The sequence below is a fragment of the Lutra lutra genome, chromosome X (genome assembly GCF_902655055.1).
Source record: "Lutra lutra chromosome X, mLutLut1.2, whole genome shotgun sequence".
In the NCBI taxonomy this organism is placed as follows: Eukaryota; Metazoa; Chordata; class Mammalia; order Carnivora; family Mustelidae; genus Lutra; species Lutra lutra.
In genome coordinates, this window is record NC_062296.1 from 38397382 (window position 1) to 38415251 (window position 17870).

A 17870-nucleotide genomic window follows, 5' to 3' on the forward strand; every position below is an offset into this window, starting at 1 on the left:
TTCCCAATTGCCTTCCAGAAAGTTCTGGGTACTTCTGGAGGCACTGGAGCCAGCATAGTCAGAATGCTTTCCCATCACGCAAGACTGCTATCTTCCCAGATAGCAAAACTGTAGTCTTTTCGAACTTGTAAGACTTGTCTTATCCTGCCCGTTAGTCATGCAGCCGTACTGGGACTCCGTTCCAGAAATCCCTACACCCTCTCCCTCCTCTAGCCTCATTCCCGCCCCTCCCCACACACCCGCCCCCCCCCCCCCCGCGCGCTCTTTCCCGCTCGGCGGCCTGGCCTATGGCAAACACCAAGAATTAATTAGGGGCGGGGATCAAGGAGCGGCTGTCAGGAGGTCGCCATATTTCTGTACGGCCCGGAGGCCGCCCCGGCAGGCAGTCGGTGGGTCGGGAGAGGTGCTGACAGGGCGGGGCTGCCGCTCGGCTCTGCCGGCCTCACCCCTCCCGCCCGGGACAGGTGGCTGGAGCGCGCCCCGCCCCCGCCAGCTGCGGGTGGGAGCGAGGGAGGGTCAGCCCCAGACGGCCGCCGCCAGCTGCGAGGGAGAGCGAGCGAGGGCCAGTCCGGGACGGCCGGGCTAGGAGTCCGGCAGCAGCAAGCGAGTATCGTGGCGGCCAAAAAAATGCTCCTGCATCGAGGGGCCCCCGCTGGCCCTGGCGCGCCGGGCAGCGGGCTGGCTCGGCCCGGCGGCGGCCCACAGGCCTTTGGGATCCGCCTGAGCACCGTAGGTCGGGGGCCCGAGGGGGCGGACGCGCGCGCGGGCCCGGGGGCTGTGGGGGGCGCGCGGGGAGGGCCTGGCGGGCCGAGGCCTCACGCGGGACGGGACCTTCTCTCGCCCCTAGATGAGCCCCCGCTACCTCCAGAGCAACTCCAGCAGCCACACGCGACCCTTCAGTGCCATCGCGGAGCTGCTAGGTGAGTGGCGAGGGCGGGCTTGGCCGCGATAGCCCGAGGCAGTGGTGCCAACGTGGTGCCGCCGCGGACGGGAGAGGAATGCGCCGAGCCGCGGCGGGCTGGCGGGGGCTGGGGTGGGGGCGTCGGGACCGGCCCTGGCTCCGCAGGCGGAGGAGGGGGACCGCTCTCCGGCCAAGGGGGAAGAGGTTCCGCGGACAAAGCTGAGGAAACAAGGTGTGTCCGAAGAGTTAGGACGCCCGTGTGGTTTTTCTCTCTGGATCGTGATGTTCTGGGCACTTTGGATAGCTGAGTTAATAATCAAAAGGAGATGCATAAAAATATCGGGGCCCGAGACAGCTGGGCTCCTCAAGGACTGGCGACCGATGGAGGGCGCCAAGTTAGCAGAGGGGCATTATGGAAGGGTCCTCAGGAAAGGTCTGGAAAACGAAGTTCTTAACTTTTGGGACCAGAGAGTCTGGGAATGATGGGACATCTTTTAAGAGATGACACGAGTGCATTTGGCTCCCTGCGACCGCGGAGGGCTGGGTTCGTGGTCCACGAGCGCCCTCACACCGCTGGAATGAATACTGAGCACTTAACCTCTCGCTCCATCGATGTTTGCTTTTAAAGCATTTTCAGTTGATCCCTTGAAGCCAAGTACACCAGCTTTTGCAGTAGTGTGCTAAATACTGTGTAGAAAGCAAAGAAGAAAGGCATTCCCGGACAAAATGCAGCACAGAGAGTACATTGTAAATGTTTCAGACATGGAAAGAAGGGAGAGATGGTTACAGGACGAGGTAGCAGCAAACAAAATCTTGAAGAGTGGTTTCCAAGCTCGCCAGATGAGCCCCAGCCCCGACGGAAGCAATTCATTGTGAGTTGCCTTGAGCACGAAGTCAGCGGGCAGCAGAAGGGTCAGAAGAGGTATTGGGAAGGGTGACAGAGAACTTTGATGATTAGATTGACTATCACAAGAATGCTTACATCGTGTATGACCGTTCTTTTGAAGGTGCAAGAAAGAAAAAAAGTGACTTCGACACACTTTGAGTCCTAGAGAACAAGGACTGTACCATTAAGGGTTTGTGCCATCCTTTGAGCGAAACTCTGCAGGGTGGAACCAGACCTCTGTGTGGGTAACTCACCAAAAAGAAAAAAAGAGGGAAAAATAACAATTTACTTAGGGGGAAATGGGAGAAGTTGTTGTGTTACTCCCTCACAGCTGCACTGTGCATACTAAACTTTAGAGGTGACTTGAAGAGTGTGTTCTGTTTGTAATTTTGACTATACTATATTAATTTTGTCCCAAACATTAAAGCCTTAAAGCTGGGCCCAAGATGACTCCTATGAGTGCAAGTGTGTATGTATTATTTATGTAGACACACATGCCTGCACACATGCATAGAGAAACACAGATTTTAAAAACAAGTCACAGCTATTTGTGGTAATATTAACAGTAGGAAGAAAAGGAGAGCAAAGGGTTAACTGGTAACCCACAGTTTTCATTTTAGGTTTTCCCTCGATTTTTTTTCTCCTCCATTTACGCATTAATTTTGTAGTGAATCATTCATTCAGTGAATATTTATGGAGCGTTCACTGTGGGCAAGGCCACCATGGTAGGAACAAAAATGAAAACAACATAGACTCACTTTTCTAGTGGGGGGGGGGGAAACTCGTACAGAAGGTCTATGCTTTGTATAACAGCAAAATGGAAAGTGGTATATCAGCAAAGATCTACATATCAAGTGCTGTGGGAGTTTAGAGGAAGGAGGGATGACTTCCAGCTTACCAGGAAGAGGAGGGTTAGGAAAGGCTTTGTAGAGGAGGTGACATTTGAGCTGAGATTTGAAGGATTGGGACATGTGGATACGGGTGTGGGGAGGGGAGGGCATTCCAGGCAAAAGAAACAACTGCATGAACAAAGGCATGAAGAGTAGAGTTGCTGAGTTTCATTAGAGTGTGGAGTTTACAAAATAGTTACAACTGTAGGTCCTTAGAGAGTTTATAAAGTGCCATCACAAGTACATTTTTAACTTTACCCTTTGAGGTATTATTATATGGCATTATTATAATTAATATTATTATTGTCATTATTCTCGTCCTGCAGATCAAGATATGGAGGCTCAAGGAATTTAACTGACTTTTCCAAGATTACATGTTTAGTAAGTGGCAGGTCTAGGACTCAAGCATGGGTCTTTTTAATCCCAAGTACCAAGTAGGTCTTGAGGTTAGAAAGGCAGCCTGGGGCCAGGATGTGACTAGGAGGCCCAGCTATTTAAGTCTGAAGTTTTCTGAGCGGGGAGAAGTCCTGATCAGAGCTGGGCTTCAAGAGAGTTAATCTTGTAGCAGTGTAAAAGATGGATTGGAAAAGAGAGACAGCCATGATTTTGAAAGACTGGTTTGGAGGTTAATGTGATAATCCAGATGAGTGGGAATAAATTCTGTAAACTAAGAAAGTGACGGGGGAGTAGAAAAAGCTAGATGTGAGAGAGCTTAGGGATGCATAGGGTAAGAGAGAGTGAGGGATAAAAAATGATTTTTGAATTTCAAACTTGTGGTCATTTGAATGCTGGTGCTATGGGGGGGTGTGGGGGAGGGGGCGGACAGGAGCAAAGATTGGCTTGTGTTGGAAGGTGATGAGCGTAATTTTAGACAAGAATGCTTTTAGTTACCTGCAGGATGTCTGTGGGGCAGCAGCTTGGCCCTGGCAGCCTTGCAGGAATCCACACAGGCTGTCTTCCTGGAACGGGAAAGGATGGGGGGCTTGTAAAGTGCTACCTCAAAGCTACCTTCCACTTGCTGTCCTGTCTGTCCAGGGAGGCTGTCATGGGACAGTTTCTCATTGCGGCTCATGTTCTGATGAGCTCTGAGGCTTCATTCAGTTAGAATGCTTTCTTAGAAGATCAGGGGTTAGGTGGACCAGGCCAAGGGATAAGATAGATTCCCTGGGATCTGGTTTCTCATGTTCTTGCCTAAGTCGGGTGGGGCAGGGGAGGGAAGGAAGGAAGGGGAGACAGAGATAGGGTCTTCCCACTCCAGGTAGCTGGACCGATTTAGGAGAGAGAAGACTCCTTGGTAGGGGGCGTGGGTGGCTCAGTCATTAAGTGTCTGCCTTCGGCTCAGGTCATGATCTCAGTCCTGGGATCGAGCCCCCCATTGGGCGCCCTGCTCAGTGCAAAGCCTGCTTCTGCCTCCCCTGCTTCCCCTGCTTGTGTTCCCTCTCTTGCTGTCTCTCTGTCAAGTAAATAAAATCCTTAAAAAAAAAAAAGACTCCTTGGGATCTGGTAGCACGTGAGATTGTGTAGGCCAGGTTAGGAGGATAAAGACATCCCAGGATGTGGTAGTGCACTCTGGCCTAAAAGGTGGGCAGGGGGAGAGGAGCAGGGGTTCTCCAAGGTTCTCTGCCTGTCCTACCTGTTTGTAGGCTGGGTGGGCTGGGATAGCATGTGTTACATGTTGATACAATTTTGGAAGGTTAAGCAGCAATATAGAGGATCAAAACCAGCCACCAGATTGGGGCCTTATTATTATACGTTCACTTGTGGAGGCTGACCTTGATATTATTATAATTTCATTTGTTGAGGCCAAGGGAAAGGTCACTTCAAACTGAAAATAAGTGTAAAGCTGGGCTTGCTGCTGCTGGCTGCTGTCTCATTCCATGCTGCTCCAGCTGACCCTGGCGGCTGGGGTGCTCCCCTCCCCCACTCCAGCAGCCTCTAGCCCAGGAGATAAAATGCCTAGCTGCTTCTTTGCAGCTACCTTGTAACTCCGGGAGTGCCTGTGTTAAAACTCTCTGGTATGTTTCCGTGTAAAAAAAAAAAAAAAAAAGCGTCTAATAGCATTTGGGCAAAATCTGCAGTAAACAGGAAAGAATGAAAAGTGATTTTGTGATAGGTGCGCGCTGATTCATTAACTGCACTGTTACATACACTTAGAATTGGGATGGACATGTGTGATGTGCTTGAGTTGTGAATGTCCATAAAATGTTAGAAGGACTTTCTCCTGTGTTCAGTTTTCAAAACAGAAATGACGCCCTGGCCATTGACAAGGTAAAGGTATCAGTCTCAATGGCCCTAGCTTTCTGCCAGCAAGAGTGACTGATAAGTCCTTAAACAATTCAGGGCCTGTTTGCCAAGTGGTTTCTTGAAACAATGTAGGCAGCTTCACAGTCCTGAATCCTTCTGTCAGTTTGAGGAAAAAAAAAAACTGCCTCTCACACAAAGTAAAAGACTGTATTTGTGATAAAGCCTCTATTGCATGTCAAACTTATAATTCCTGCCAAAAAAGTTGGCCCACTTGATTTACCACATGACACAGGACTTTGGCCCCACCTAGTTCTTAAAGATTGACTCTCTCAGACCTCTTAATTCCCTTTTGGGGCTCTTGGTAATGGTTTACTGCTGTTAAGACTTGTTTGGCTTACAGTCGGTGAGGATTTTATCAATGGACACGGGCAATACCACTATGGCCCTTGAAATCAATCCATGTCTTATTTTCATTGCTGGACATTCCACACATCCAAGTAGTTATAACTGAAACTGCAGATTATATTTTGAATGTGAGTAATATTTCTCTTGCTTGTAAGGGGTGTTCCCAGTGGAGAAATGCCATGATTTGAACAGTGGCAGCGGGACAAATACACAGCCAGGACCCCACCTCGTGCTCTCTCTGCCCAGCCATGTGGTATCAGTAAGGTAGTCTCGGATGCCAGGGGAAGGGAAAGGGGGTGGAAGGGAAGGTCTCTGTCTTGATTAAAGAGCTAGTAGGGACAGGAGTGCTCAGGGAACCCATCTGACATGTGGTTCAAACTGCCCTCTCACTCGGGCCAGCAGGTCCTGATGAGGCTGTTGCAGTCTGTGTGTCCGTGACTGACACTTGTGTGACCTCAAGTCTGGAGCACAAAGATATGGCTACTAGACATTGGCACCCCTGGACAGTTGTGAGCTTTGCCCGGATGTTAGAATGAGGTTCTATTGGTGACTTCAGAGTGATGAAGCCCGTTATGAAGACGGAACTCAGGAAGAATCATGTAACTTTATCTACAGGTTTTTTTCTTTTTCTGCTTTGATTCCACCTTCTCTATTTAATGAGGGGGGACAGTGTCACCTTTAAGACTATGACAGTGTACTTAGGTAGAATCCCACCCTCTCTGTAAGCATGCTTATTAGCATTCACTGGGACCCCACCACCACCACCAATGAAATGTTTCGGTTTGAACTGCTAACTCAGTGCCTCTTAGGCCACAAACAGGTATGGTGATAATGTCTGTGTTCTTTAACAGAGGAGGTGATGTAAAAAAAAAAAAAAAGAAAAGAAAAAAAGAAAAGAAAATGTTTACAGATGCACTGTGATGTGTGCAGTGTGCACCAAAATTGCAGATTTAACTCTTCTCCATAGCCCCCCTCTCCTGTATGTGTTTATGAGCAGTGAAGTGGCTGAAAGACCAGAAAGAAGTAATAAGATGAAAATGGAGCAAAATGCTTTGTGTAGAGGAGTTATTTTTCCCATAGACCCTGAAATGTGAAGGGAGAAAGGCAGGTTGCAGCTCAGTCATTATATAAAATCTAGAAATCAGCTTTATAACTCCATCTGCCATCATTACCTATTGTTCCTAATAACCCAGTAAGTGCACTACCATCAAAGCGCCCCACCCACCTTTGGGGACATCCACCTGAAGGGAATAAAGGCCAGTTTCTTTGTCTTGCGGCACTGAACTAGAGATTTTACTGAAATATGAGAAAAGGGGATCTAATATCACAGATTTCTACCTTTTGCAGATAATGCTGTAGATCCAGATGTATCTGCCAGGACGGTCTTTATAGATGTTGAGGAGGTCAAGAATAAATCTTGTTTGACCTTTACTGATGACGGATGTGGAATGACACCTCATAAACTACACCGAATGCTCAGGTAAAAATGTCTTCGTTCTTGTTCTCTTGCCTTGAGTTCACAAACTCTACCTAGGGCTTCATAGTTTTCTTTAATATTTCCCTTTCAGTTTATTCATTCAGCAAATATTTATTGAGCATATATTATGTGTCAGGGCATTGGTGCTGCAGTAGATACTCTTCTTGCCCTCATAGAACTTACAGTTTAGTTGGCAAGTCTGACAGTGAGCAGTAATCATAATAAAAAATGGTAAGCACACTAGAAAAGCATAGGTTGCAATGGGATAGACCAGCAGGGGAACCAAATCTGATCCAGGAAGTCAGTCAAAGCCTCTTAGAGGAAGTGATACTTAAACAGATATCTGAGGGTGAGTAGTAGAATTTAACAAGGTAAAGGAGCAAGGGGCAAGGGGTTGAGAGTTCAGGCAGAGAATAGCAAGTGTAAAGACCTGAAGGCCTTCACTGACCTGAGACCACCTCCAAATTTTATTAGCCTGAACTCATTCTTTGATCAGAAGTATTGCAGTCGGGATGATTTGTGCGTTAGGACCATGAATATGCCTGGGTATAATCAAGGCCCATGAAAGATAAATAGAAGACATTCATACACATAATCTTTGAAAGGTTTTGCAGTAGGATGGCAAAATTCAGGAATTTTCTCTTCTAACTGCTGAAGCTGGTGATAGAGATTTCTTTTGCAACTCTCAGTTCATTTAATTACTTTAAAAACGTTTGTAGTTGAGAATGTAAGTTTGTACTTGATTATCTTCACATATCACTCAGTAAAAGATGAGTGCTTCCTCACGTCCTTCTCTCTTCTTTTTTTAGCAGATGAGGTTAATTACTCTCCCTGTGGCTTCCTGAACTAGTGTGTGAAGTATGAGTAACAATGGAAGAGGGGTTCTGTGGAGGAGGGAGAGGGCTCCAAACTATAAAAATGGCAAGCATTCATTTGGTTGTAGTTCTTTTTCAAGGTAGTCTAATTCTATAACCCTGTTTATAGGGAAATCCATTTGATCCATCAAAGAAAAGAAATGAAATTTGGGCATTAACCAATGAAATTGTTATGTTTTACCATTCAGCAGTCTGTGTACCTTGTGTCTCAGACCCTCATAATTAGAAGAATGTTTGAGGAAATCTTCTAGAGGTGAGATAGAGATGTGGCCAGTATGTTGGTGAAGGTATGGAATTGGCCCTATCTTTTAATTTATAGCATTATTTTTAGCTCTTCGAGTTGGTGTTTTATATTAAAAAATAAAATTTTAGATGGAACCAAAATATTGGTATGTCTAATTAGGTATATATTTATTTTTCCCCTAAAATCATTTATTTCTTTAGTAAATCCTTCCCACCACACTTTATCCCAGTGACATGGGTGTCTGATAGTGGGCCCAGCCAATCTTAGTGCCTTCAATTTGTTCTGTGGAACTACATCCTTGAAAGTTGGTGCTTTTAGTTACAAGGCAAGAGAAAGGAGGAGGATGGTTTCAAAACAATCACAACAGTTTTTGTTCCTGATTCATTCAAGAAATTTTTACTGAGCACCTGTGTGACAGTCACTGGAGATAAAGTGGTAAACCAGATAGAGATCCCTGCTCTCAAGGGGCTGATGGTTTAGTGAGAAGGGCAGAATAGAATTGACTAGTAATACAACTAAATAGGTTATCTCACTTAGTGGTAAGTGCTATGAAGGAAGACAGTTTCTATGAGAGTATATGGTGGAGGGATCTAACCTAGTCTAGGGAATCAAAAAAAGATCCCCCGAAGACGGGGCATTTGAATTGAAATACAAAGGATGAGTATTATCTGTTTATAATTTTGTTCCCTCCCCAAAGAACAAAATAGCCAAACCAGGCAGACACTTACTTAGCCGTAGCGTTTTTTGGCATTATCATACCAAGTATCTTTCCCACTAATTTGAGCTGGGCAATTGTTCTTCATACTGCAAAATTAATTTTACAGAATTTTGAATGAGTCCTGGATTAATGTATAGTATATATACCAGATTTTATTTATGGTCGTATCTTAAAACAAATTTGAATGAGCTAGAAGGTCCCATTTATTTAAAAGTTCATTTAGTCCAATCCTAACTCCTGACCATGGATTCCAGTTACCATAATTTCATTATAAATAATTGAACTTTAGTGGTAGCCTTGAAAATTAAGTATGTTCATTTTTCTGGATTTGGTTAGGGAAGTATTACTTTTGTATAATTATAGAGGTAATTATGCAAAATGACTAAGCCCACTGAAATTCTACTTCACCAAAAACATTTGTAATAACCCTATCCACATTTTCCAACCTTTCATGCTACTCTTCCTATTTCCAGGCTAGTAAAATAGTTCTCTAACTGCAGCAAGTTTCTCCCATAAATACAGAATCCCAATGAAAATCAAATTAAGAAGGAAAAGCCTGTCATTAAATTCCTTCAGAGTCCACAATGAATTCTCTTTAGCTTTTGGGGATAGCGTGAGGCAGCTAGTCTAAATGTCCAGCTGCTTTTTTCCACAAGGTAGAAAACCTCTTTCAAAGGTCTAGGATTAAAAAGAGCCACAGATCCTTGGATTAAAGGTATTTGCCACCTCTGCTCAGTAGTGCATTCCCTAGTAGGTCTGTTCTTCTAAAACAACAGCCAGAGAATAACTGTGTTTAGCAGTGTTCCACTGTTTTATGTTCCATATTACATCACCAGTATATCTAGGAAGCAGCACTGCCTGCCCTCCTGTGTCCTTGGGTTCACTGAGGTGTGTTTCATTGGTCAGAGTCCCAATTTAAATCGATCTCCTTAGATTCTAGAATCTTGACATTTTAAGGACCTTGGGAGCAAGCTGCTGTCTCCCCACATTCCACTCAGAGAGTTGGTATTCAGCCTTCCTCCCCCTGGTGTATAAAGACTGCCATCTCTTACACAAAATGATAGAACGGGATTTAACTTAGGGAAGCCACCTGTCTAAGCCAAGAGATCTCTGGAAAATTAGTGAGCTACACAAAACTATATAAAATGCATCCATACAATTCTGTTCTTCATTGTGAGGGCTTTTATACTCAGTAGTTGTTTGACTGGGATCTGGCATCCGTTCCACAGTATTGAGTTAAATGGAATACCTAACACAGGACTGTAGATGGAATAAAAGAACACATGGATGTGATAGGTTAACTGGAACATAACAACAACAACAACAAAATCCAGAGCTTCCGGCTCCTCCCTTCTTATTTTTCTTATCCTTTTTCATTTCTGGTTCTGACCCTGAGCTATTACTTGTCTTCTCAGCCTAATATAGTCATCACATCTCTCTAAACTAAGTAACACCAGGAGGTTGTATACTTCTTATAAAGGGAAAAAGAGGGGTTAGATGGCAGGAGAGTCAGGAATAGCTGGGAACTTAAGGGGATTGAATAGATTCTCCCTGTTTTCACCACTTCCCTTAAGCACCAAATTGAAGCTTGTGTGGCACTAGAGATGGTTTAAGTCCACATGACCATATAGATTTATTTCTTGTGGAGAAAGGCGGCTGGACATTTAGACTAGCTACCTCACACTATCCCCAAAAGCTAAAGAAAATTCATTGTGGACTTTAAAGGAATTTAATGATAGTCTTTTCCTTCTTAATTTTGTTTTCATTGGATTTCTGTATTTACGGAATTACTGTTTATGAGGAGCCCTAAGTTTTAGATACAGCATTTGATCTGAAGTAGAGGGAAAGGAAAGCCCAGGATAGTTCTCAGAATGACTTCTAGAGTTAGTTTAAAATTAAGGTTTAAATGCTACTTTATAACTTAAAATATGCTGTTCAGATAGATATAATTTAATACCCCTAATGACTCCATCATTTTTAGGCACTTCTTACACAAGAGGATTAGGAATGCCTGAATTTCACCAGCTTCCATAAGTTTATTTCCTGGGTTACTGAGGCCCATAAATGGCAGAAACTCAATGATCTTTTGGTATTTTCCAAGGAACTGCTGCCCTAGAAATTACCTTTTACTGTGGTTAGACTTATTTAGGATGTACAAAGCTCCTAGGAAGTGTCTAGAAGGACATAATGGTTTTATTGTGTAACACTTTTAATGGAAAATTTAAAGGTGGTCCTTTTTTCTTAGGGAGTAAGCACAAGCCACAGCCTTCAGGAAGTAGAAACCAGGCATCTCAGACCTTCTCCAAAGAACCGAGGCCAAGCCACTCAGCTGTGCCAGATAGACTTTCTGTTTTATTGATATTGGAGAAGCATCTAATCTGTAATACATGAAATTCTCCCTTAGATTGTAAACCATGAAGGCAAGAATCACATCTTTTCTGTTGTTATTAACAGTTGTGTCTCCAGTGCTGAGTACAATGCGCAGCACATAGTAGAGACTCAGTAAATATTTATTGAACAAGTGATAGTGTATGACATTGTACACTTTGTCTGGAGAGAAGCAGTCCTTAAAATTAGTTTTATTTGTGTTGAGAGAAGACCGTGAGGAAGTCAGTCATCATTTTCTGGATTTCGTATTGTTCATATTTTTTTTTTTGGTTCTGTTATTCTGTTGTGTGTTTGAATGGGGTCTCTAAACAAGGGAAAGGATCTGGCTGCAGACATTGTTGAGGTGACACAGTGTAAGTCCCTAATAAAACAAGAGAGACCTCATTCTGCAGCTGCCTGCTGATACTCAGTGGTGGACCTACCTATTTTTATCCCTTGGCCACATTCCAATGAACTGTCCCAGCAGATGGAGCAGAGGTTAAGAATTGGAAGGGTTATCCTTTTGGTGGAGGGTTGAACTTGTTAAGATATATAGCCTCTGGCTTTTCAGATTTCTAGAGGGTGATCTAGATCTCATACTTCTGACCAGCACTGCTGTCGGTTCCTTTTGTGACCCGCACTTGGGCACACTCTGAGCTAACCACCCTTTTCACCCTACCCTAACTTCACTATTAGCAGTCAGAACCATTGTATCTAGATAAGAAAGGCAGCTGCCCACCGCCTCCTCCAGTTCTCCCTGTTAGACAGCAAGAAGAGGCCATCTTGACATTTGTCAAGTATGACTGTGTGTACACATACCAGCTACATAGGAGAACCCGGGGCAATACATCATAGTAATTTCCTACGGTTTTCACTTAATAGTTTTGCCCAGAGGTACCAAAAGGAAAAAAGAAGGAGTGACTTTTTATAAGTGTGTTTTATTCATAAGCCATTCTGCCTGTCAGCCTGTCTTAGGATGCTTTTTATCTTTCTGGTTTCTTTTTTTTTCTGATTTCTTTTTTTCTTGTTTAATTACAGCTTTGGCTTTACAGATAAAGTAATAAAGAAGAGCCAGTGTCCCATCGGGGTCTTTGGTAATGGTTTCAAGTCAGGCTCCATGCGGCTAGGAAAGGATGCTCTCGTCTTCACCAAGAATGGGGGTACTCTCACTGTTGGACTCCTGTCACAGACCTATCTGGAATGTGTCCAGGCCCAGGCAGTTATTGTACCAATTGTTCCATTCAACCAGCAAAACAATATCCTTTCTGGAAATGGTGAATGTTGGTTAAAATGGGCCTGATATGACTATTATGATAGAAAGCTCTTGTCTTTAGCTCAAATCCAGATATCAAAAGTTTTCATATTTAAAGAGTTATTCAAGGGTCTTAAATTTACCTGGAGTCTCACCGTATGAAATACTTTTAAAAATAAATGTACCATTGACAGAAGCTTAGATGTGTTTTTTATTGTATTGAAATGTCCATTGTTTTGAGATACATACTATTCACCAGCTTATCTGATGGAAGAAGGGCTTGTTTCCCTACACCTAAGACAAGCTGTTGTTTCTGTTAGACCACAGGTTGTCTTGACCGAAGCAGCACAGTAGCCAGGTTTGAACTCATTGCTTCCAAAGAGGCTAAAAATTCAGCCTTTGATCTGTTTCTTAAATAGCCTTTGTTTACACTGTATCTTTGAAGCTGTAGTCTACAGGGGTAACTGATTTTGGTGTTTTGTCCCTGCAACCTTTCTCCATTTTCCCCCTTTCCTTCTGTAGCAATACTGCCTGTACTTCTGACTGTGTGTCTATATTTTGTCTAAACATGCAACCCAAAAGGCAGATCTTACTAATTGATAGCATCCTTTTAAGATATTAATTTTTCTTTGACTGTATTTGGTTTTACAAAAAATGATTATTACTGAGGATTCCTTGCCCAGCCTAGAAGCCATCTTGAACTATTCAATTTTCAACAGTGAAAATGACCTGCTTTCCCAGTTTGATGCCATCCCAGGCAAAAAAGGCACTCGTGTTCTCATTTGGAACATCCGCAGGTATAGTATCTCAAGGATGATAGATTCAAGTAAGCAAAAGTAGTACGATGAAGGACATTTTCAGAAATCTCTTAAGAAAAGCAGAGTGGATAAATTTGATACATATTTGTGTCTCATTTCATAGCTTTCCTTAACTTCTTGGAACCACAGCTCCCGTTTGAGAAAGTGGTTCTTACTGGTAAAATGTGGAGCTTGAAGAAATAGAGACATGCGTATCCTGAGGCTGTTGCCACAAATAATCAAGACAGTTTGACATTATTCTAAGATCTTCAGAATCCATTATGAATATCTTATATTCATGGAGATAAGATAATGATAGTTATTTTACGTATTTGACAATGGAGATGAAGTATGAGAAAGACAAATTAGAGTAACAAAGCACAACATGATCTTTAAAATAAGGACTTCTTAGTTGTGCTTTCAGAGTAGCTAGATTAGAAGTGTGAAAATCTTTGAAGCACATAAATTTGAACTATAATGAGGCTGGCTTCACATCATACGTTTAGAACTAATAAAACCATCTAGAAATACTCTAGGATATGTCATCATGTGTTTAATCTTCTGTCAAGTGGAATACATTTAACAGTGTCCACAAAAATCTAGAGACCTTTTATATAAAAGAGGAAATAACAGTATCTTTAGTAGAACAGGGTATCAGATATATTCATTCTTTTTCTCCTTAGGTGAAGTATTTTGCCTCATTTCTTAGCTGGGTAAAATGATATAAAAACTTTGCTGGTTTATACAAAGTACTTTGAGTTAAAAAGAAGAACATAAGGAAGTTTTTTTTTGTTTGTTTTTTGTTTTACACATTGGTAATTTAGATCCTTCTGTGTCCTACTGGGAAAAATCTCAAGTAATGTAATTTATATTATAAAGGATCATTTTCCTGTGGTGTTTCCAGTGACTCAGACATATTAGGCAGAATTTTTCTTTGTACATTGTTTTTAAGTTATATGGTATTAGGTGTTATGTGAATAAAAGTTTTCATGGTCAAATAACAGAGGAAACTGGCTTAAACAAAATTTACCATGTTACTTTATTGCAGGACTTCTCAGAGGCTTTCATATGCTAATGTTATTTCAATCTGCATTGAATGTTTAAGAGAGCAATATAGAATGTGGTATTTCCCAGTTTAAAAAAAAAATAGTTTCTCCATACCCCTTTTCCTTGAATGGTGAATGGTGAGGAATGGTGAGGACAGGAAACCTCCTCAGAGTATGTGAGAGTGGAGTGAGGTAGCAAGAATCAAGAATATCCTGGAAATTTCAGAATATACTATTATAGTGAGGTGGGCTTCATATAGACCATAACGGCTCTGGTCCAGCCCTGAAGAAGGAGCTACATTTTCAACACCACAGCTCTGAGCCTTTGGAGCCTGGAGTGTGTGTGTGTGTGTGTCGTGGGCGGGGGGTGGATATCGGTAGAGCTTGAGGTGGCCCTGAGGGCCAGGAATTGTTTCTCAATTTTATTCAGTCATACAACCCTTATTACTTGTTTCCTATTTAAGAGTATTTGGGGGAACTATGATTCCATGGAACAAACTTGGGTAACTGATATATATGTTTTCTCTATAGCCCATCATTTGTTTTGCGTTTTTCCCAGGAACAAAGATGGGTCTTGCCTTCTTACTCTGGCAGTTGTTAGTGATCTAATGCAGAGTCTTGGAGTGGATCAAAGCTAAGTGGCCCAAAAAGATTATGAGAAGAAGAAAGACCCTTATGAAAGGATTATGAGTACTTTTATAGTTAAATGATAATTCCATAAATGATATTCCAGAGGACTAGCAGATATATGCTATTTCTATAGCAACCTTTTTTTCCCCTCAAAGAAATAGGATTAGATCTGGGGAATCTTGGTATTTCATTATTCCTTATACCATTGCTGAAATCAGAAGAGGTTTTGATTCATTCCTCTATTTATTCAGTTGGTGAAGATGCTGCTGAATGACCTACCCAGCAATACCCCGAAAGTTGGGATCTATTTTAAGATCGCACCGTGAGGGTAGCTGACATCCATTTATCAGATCAGATATTTCCACCTTCCCCTTTTTTTCTCCTTTTCTTCTGTACCTGGCATCACTACTTCTATGAAACATAGTCAACTTGTTTAGACTGGGAATACCTCTAAATATTGTGTGATCTTCAAACCAAGTAATTTATAGTTCCTTTGCACTGATAGTCAGGGAAAGAAGTAGGTGTCTGAGTTTTGGCTCATATTGTTTCTTTTCTCTTGGGTTCCTAGTGCATTTTTGTCCTTTGGAGCCAGTATTTGTTAGATTGGTACTTGTCTCTTTTACCCAGAAATAAAGATGGAAAGTCTGAGTTGGACTTTGATACAGATCAATATGACATCCTGGTATCAGACTTTGGCACAGAAGAAAAAGATACTGGTGGTGTTACCTGTGAGCTGCCAGAAACAGAGTATTCTTTACGGGTGAGTAAGAGTGATTTTTCTTCAACAATGAGAGGTAAGATGTCTTGTACCATGAAAATATTGTAGAACAAGGTCTCACTTTAGTTAGATAAAGATGACAAACTTTTAGCCCTGTGATAGGATACCTTTTCACTGTCTCTGCTAGAGCTCATGTAGTCACTAGCACTTTCATGCAGTAGTTGACATAACAAGGTATAGAAACTAAGCCAGATCTTTGCCTGGAATAGATCTCTGTCACTAGTAGTGTTTTATGAGGATGTCAATAGAACTGACAATGTCATATAATAATTTTCCCTTCACTGTTCCATAGGCATTTTGTGGCATTCTGTATATGAAGCCACGAATGAAAATTTTTCTACGTCAAAAGAAGGTGACCACCCAGATGATTGCCAAGAGCCTGGCCAATGTAGGATATGATTTATATAAACCTACCTTCACAGTATCCTTACAACTACATGAAGCTGACCTCTTCATTCCAGGATTAGATTTCTAAGTTGGCATAGAGAAACAAAAACTTCCTTTTTCCAATTGAAAAATGTGTGTTATAATACAAACCCTATTACAGTATGTTCTGTTTTTTTTTTTTTTTTGAGAGAGAGAGAGAACAGGGAGGAGGGGCAGAGGGAGAGGGAAAGAAAGAACCTTAAGCAGGCTCCACATGGAACCCAACATGGGGCTCCATCTCACGATCCTGAGATCATGACCTGAAGCGAAATCAAGAGCTGGATGCTTAACTGACTAAGCCAGCCAGCGTCCCTACAGTATATTCTTTGAGAAGGTATTTCTTTTTTGTTGTTGTTGAAAATATTTCTCAAAGCCAGTCGATGTATCAGTTTCATCAGAAATCACTTGGAAATTGTTAAAATCATACAGCATCCTGAAATTTTGGAGCTTCTGTTTCAGTAGATTCTGAAATCTCTTTTTTTAATAGGAAATATTTATTTTTAAATTGTCATCTAATTCTAATGAGTAGCCAGGTTTGAGAACCTCTGCAATAAGGAATGATCCACGCTGTTTGGTTTGTACTGGAATTTTGTTACATATTACATTGATTGAAATAAGCAAATAAGGACTAGAACTTGTTAATCTTTTGGGCATGGTATGATTGTTGTTGTAACAAGTCCAGACTTACATTGATGGAAGTTAGGAGAGTGGAAATCAAAGGTTGATTTTCTAAGGTGAGGTAAACCTTCAGCAGGTTTGACATGGATTTCCTGGTACTTGTCATAATGGCAGCCACTCAAAGGAGTAATTACTGATATTCACTTCTACCCCCATTACAGTGAGAATGGATTTCAGACGCTTGAGAAAAATCTTAAGTTGTACTATGGAAGTGAGGTCCCTCTCTGTTGATGGCTTTTGGGGCAAAATAAAGTCTTTGAGAGGGTGGGAACTCCTAAGTGATTGTGAAGAGCTGCTTTTATACTTTATTTTCTAGTAATTAAGCACAGCTCCTGGCCCAAGAAACATGTTCACACTCGATTTGCTTTATCTAAGGCATTATCTAGTTTGCTTTGTCCTTCTTCCCGGACCAAAAATTAGAAATTGTTGTTCCCTTTTTAAAAAGCTGTCTAAGTCCTTACTCCTAGGTCAATTGATTTTCTCCTGTTTGGGGAACACATAAATTCTCTACTACAGAAGTCCATGTTAACAAATCCAGAGCTAGCTTTGTTACATGTGTAGGTAAATTAGTTGTAATATCTCTGTATGTAGGCTAGGATCTGAGTGTCCTAGGTTTCACAGAGCCGGTTTTAAAGAAGTGCTTTCTAACTGCTGTTTCGGGGGATACCACATTTCTGCCCCCAGCTTCTTTCTTTTGTGGCTTTCTATCAGAGCAACTCCTGTTGTTCAAAAACAAAATTCTCCTCAGTAAATTTGAAGATCTAATTGGCTTTGTTAAGTGATTAGTGATTAGGGTAGTATCCCGTCTAGCAATTAAGAGATGTTCCCAGGAGCTGTACAAAATGAAAGGTATTTATAGGGTAGGGCAAAAAGTTGGTAGCAAAAGCAAAGAAAGGATTCTTTTAGGCCAGGCTGGCTTCTTTTTGTGGGAGAAGGAACATCAGGGTTTTTATCATGTACATAGTGCTGATCAGGAAATTTCCTATTGACTATTGAAAGGTCATACTCCTGGGATTGGTTGGAACCATAACTAAGTCTTGGTTTGTCTTGGGCTGGGGGTGGGGGACGCCAGATGATTCCAATTTGGGCTTGTTTTTGTTTTCTTCTTTATTTTTTATTTTTTTTTTTATTTTTATTTTATTTTTTTTTAAAGATTTTATTTATTTATTTGACAGAGAGAGATCACAAGTAGGCAGAGAGGCAGGCAGAGAGAGAGGAAGGGAAGCAGGCTTCCTGCTGAGCAGCGAGCCCGACGT

General features: G+C 42.1%; 1 protein-coding gene across 4 annotated transcripts in view; it reads left to right on the plus strand.

The window, feature by feature from the left end:
• The first annotated feature begins 351 nt into the window (after positions 1-351).
• Positions 352-17870, plus strand: part of MORC4 (MORC family CW-type zinc finger 4) — a 53095-nt gene continuing 35576 nt past the window's right edge. For 2 of the 4 annotated variants that reach the window (XM_047716218.1, XM_047716219.1), the window contains exons 1-7: positions 353-729; positions 848-920; positions 6674-6806; positions 12046-12263; positions 12909-13056; positions 15360-15492; positions 15803-15931. In XM_047716218.1, the coding sequence (XP_047572174.1) occupies positions 628-729; positions 848-920; positions 6674-6806; positions 12046-12263; positions 12909-13056; positions 15360-15492; positions 15803-15931 (936 nt within the window). In that variant the 5' untranslated portion in view covers positions 353-627. Of the gene's footprint in view, positions 730-847; positions 921-6673; positions 6807-12045; positions 12264-12908; positions 13057-15359; positions 15493-15802; positions 15932-17870 lie in introns of all 4 variants that reach the window. The other 2 variants (XM_047716221.1, XM_047716220.1) reach the window with 2 other exon arrangements.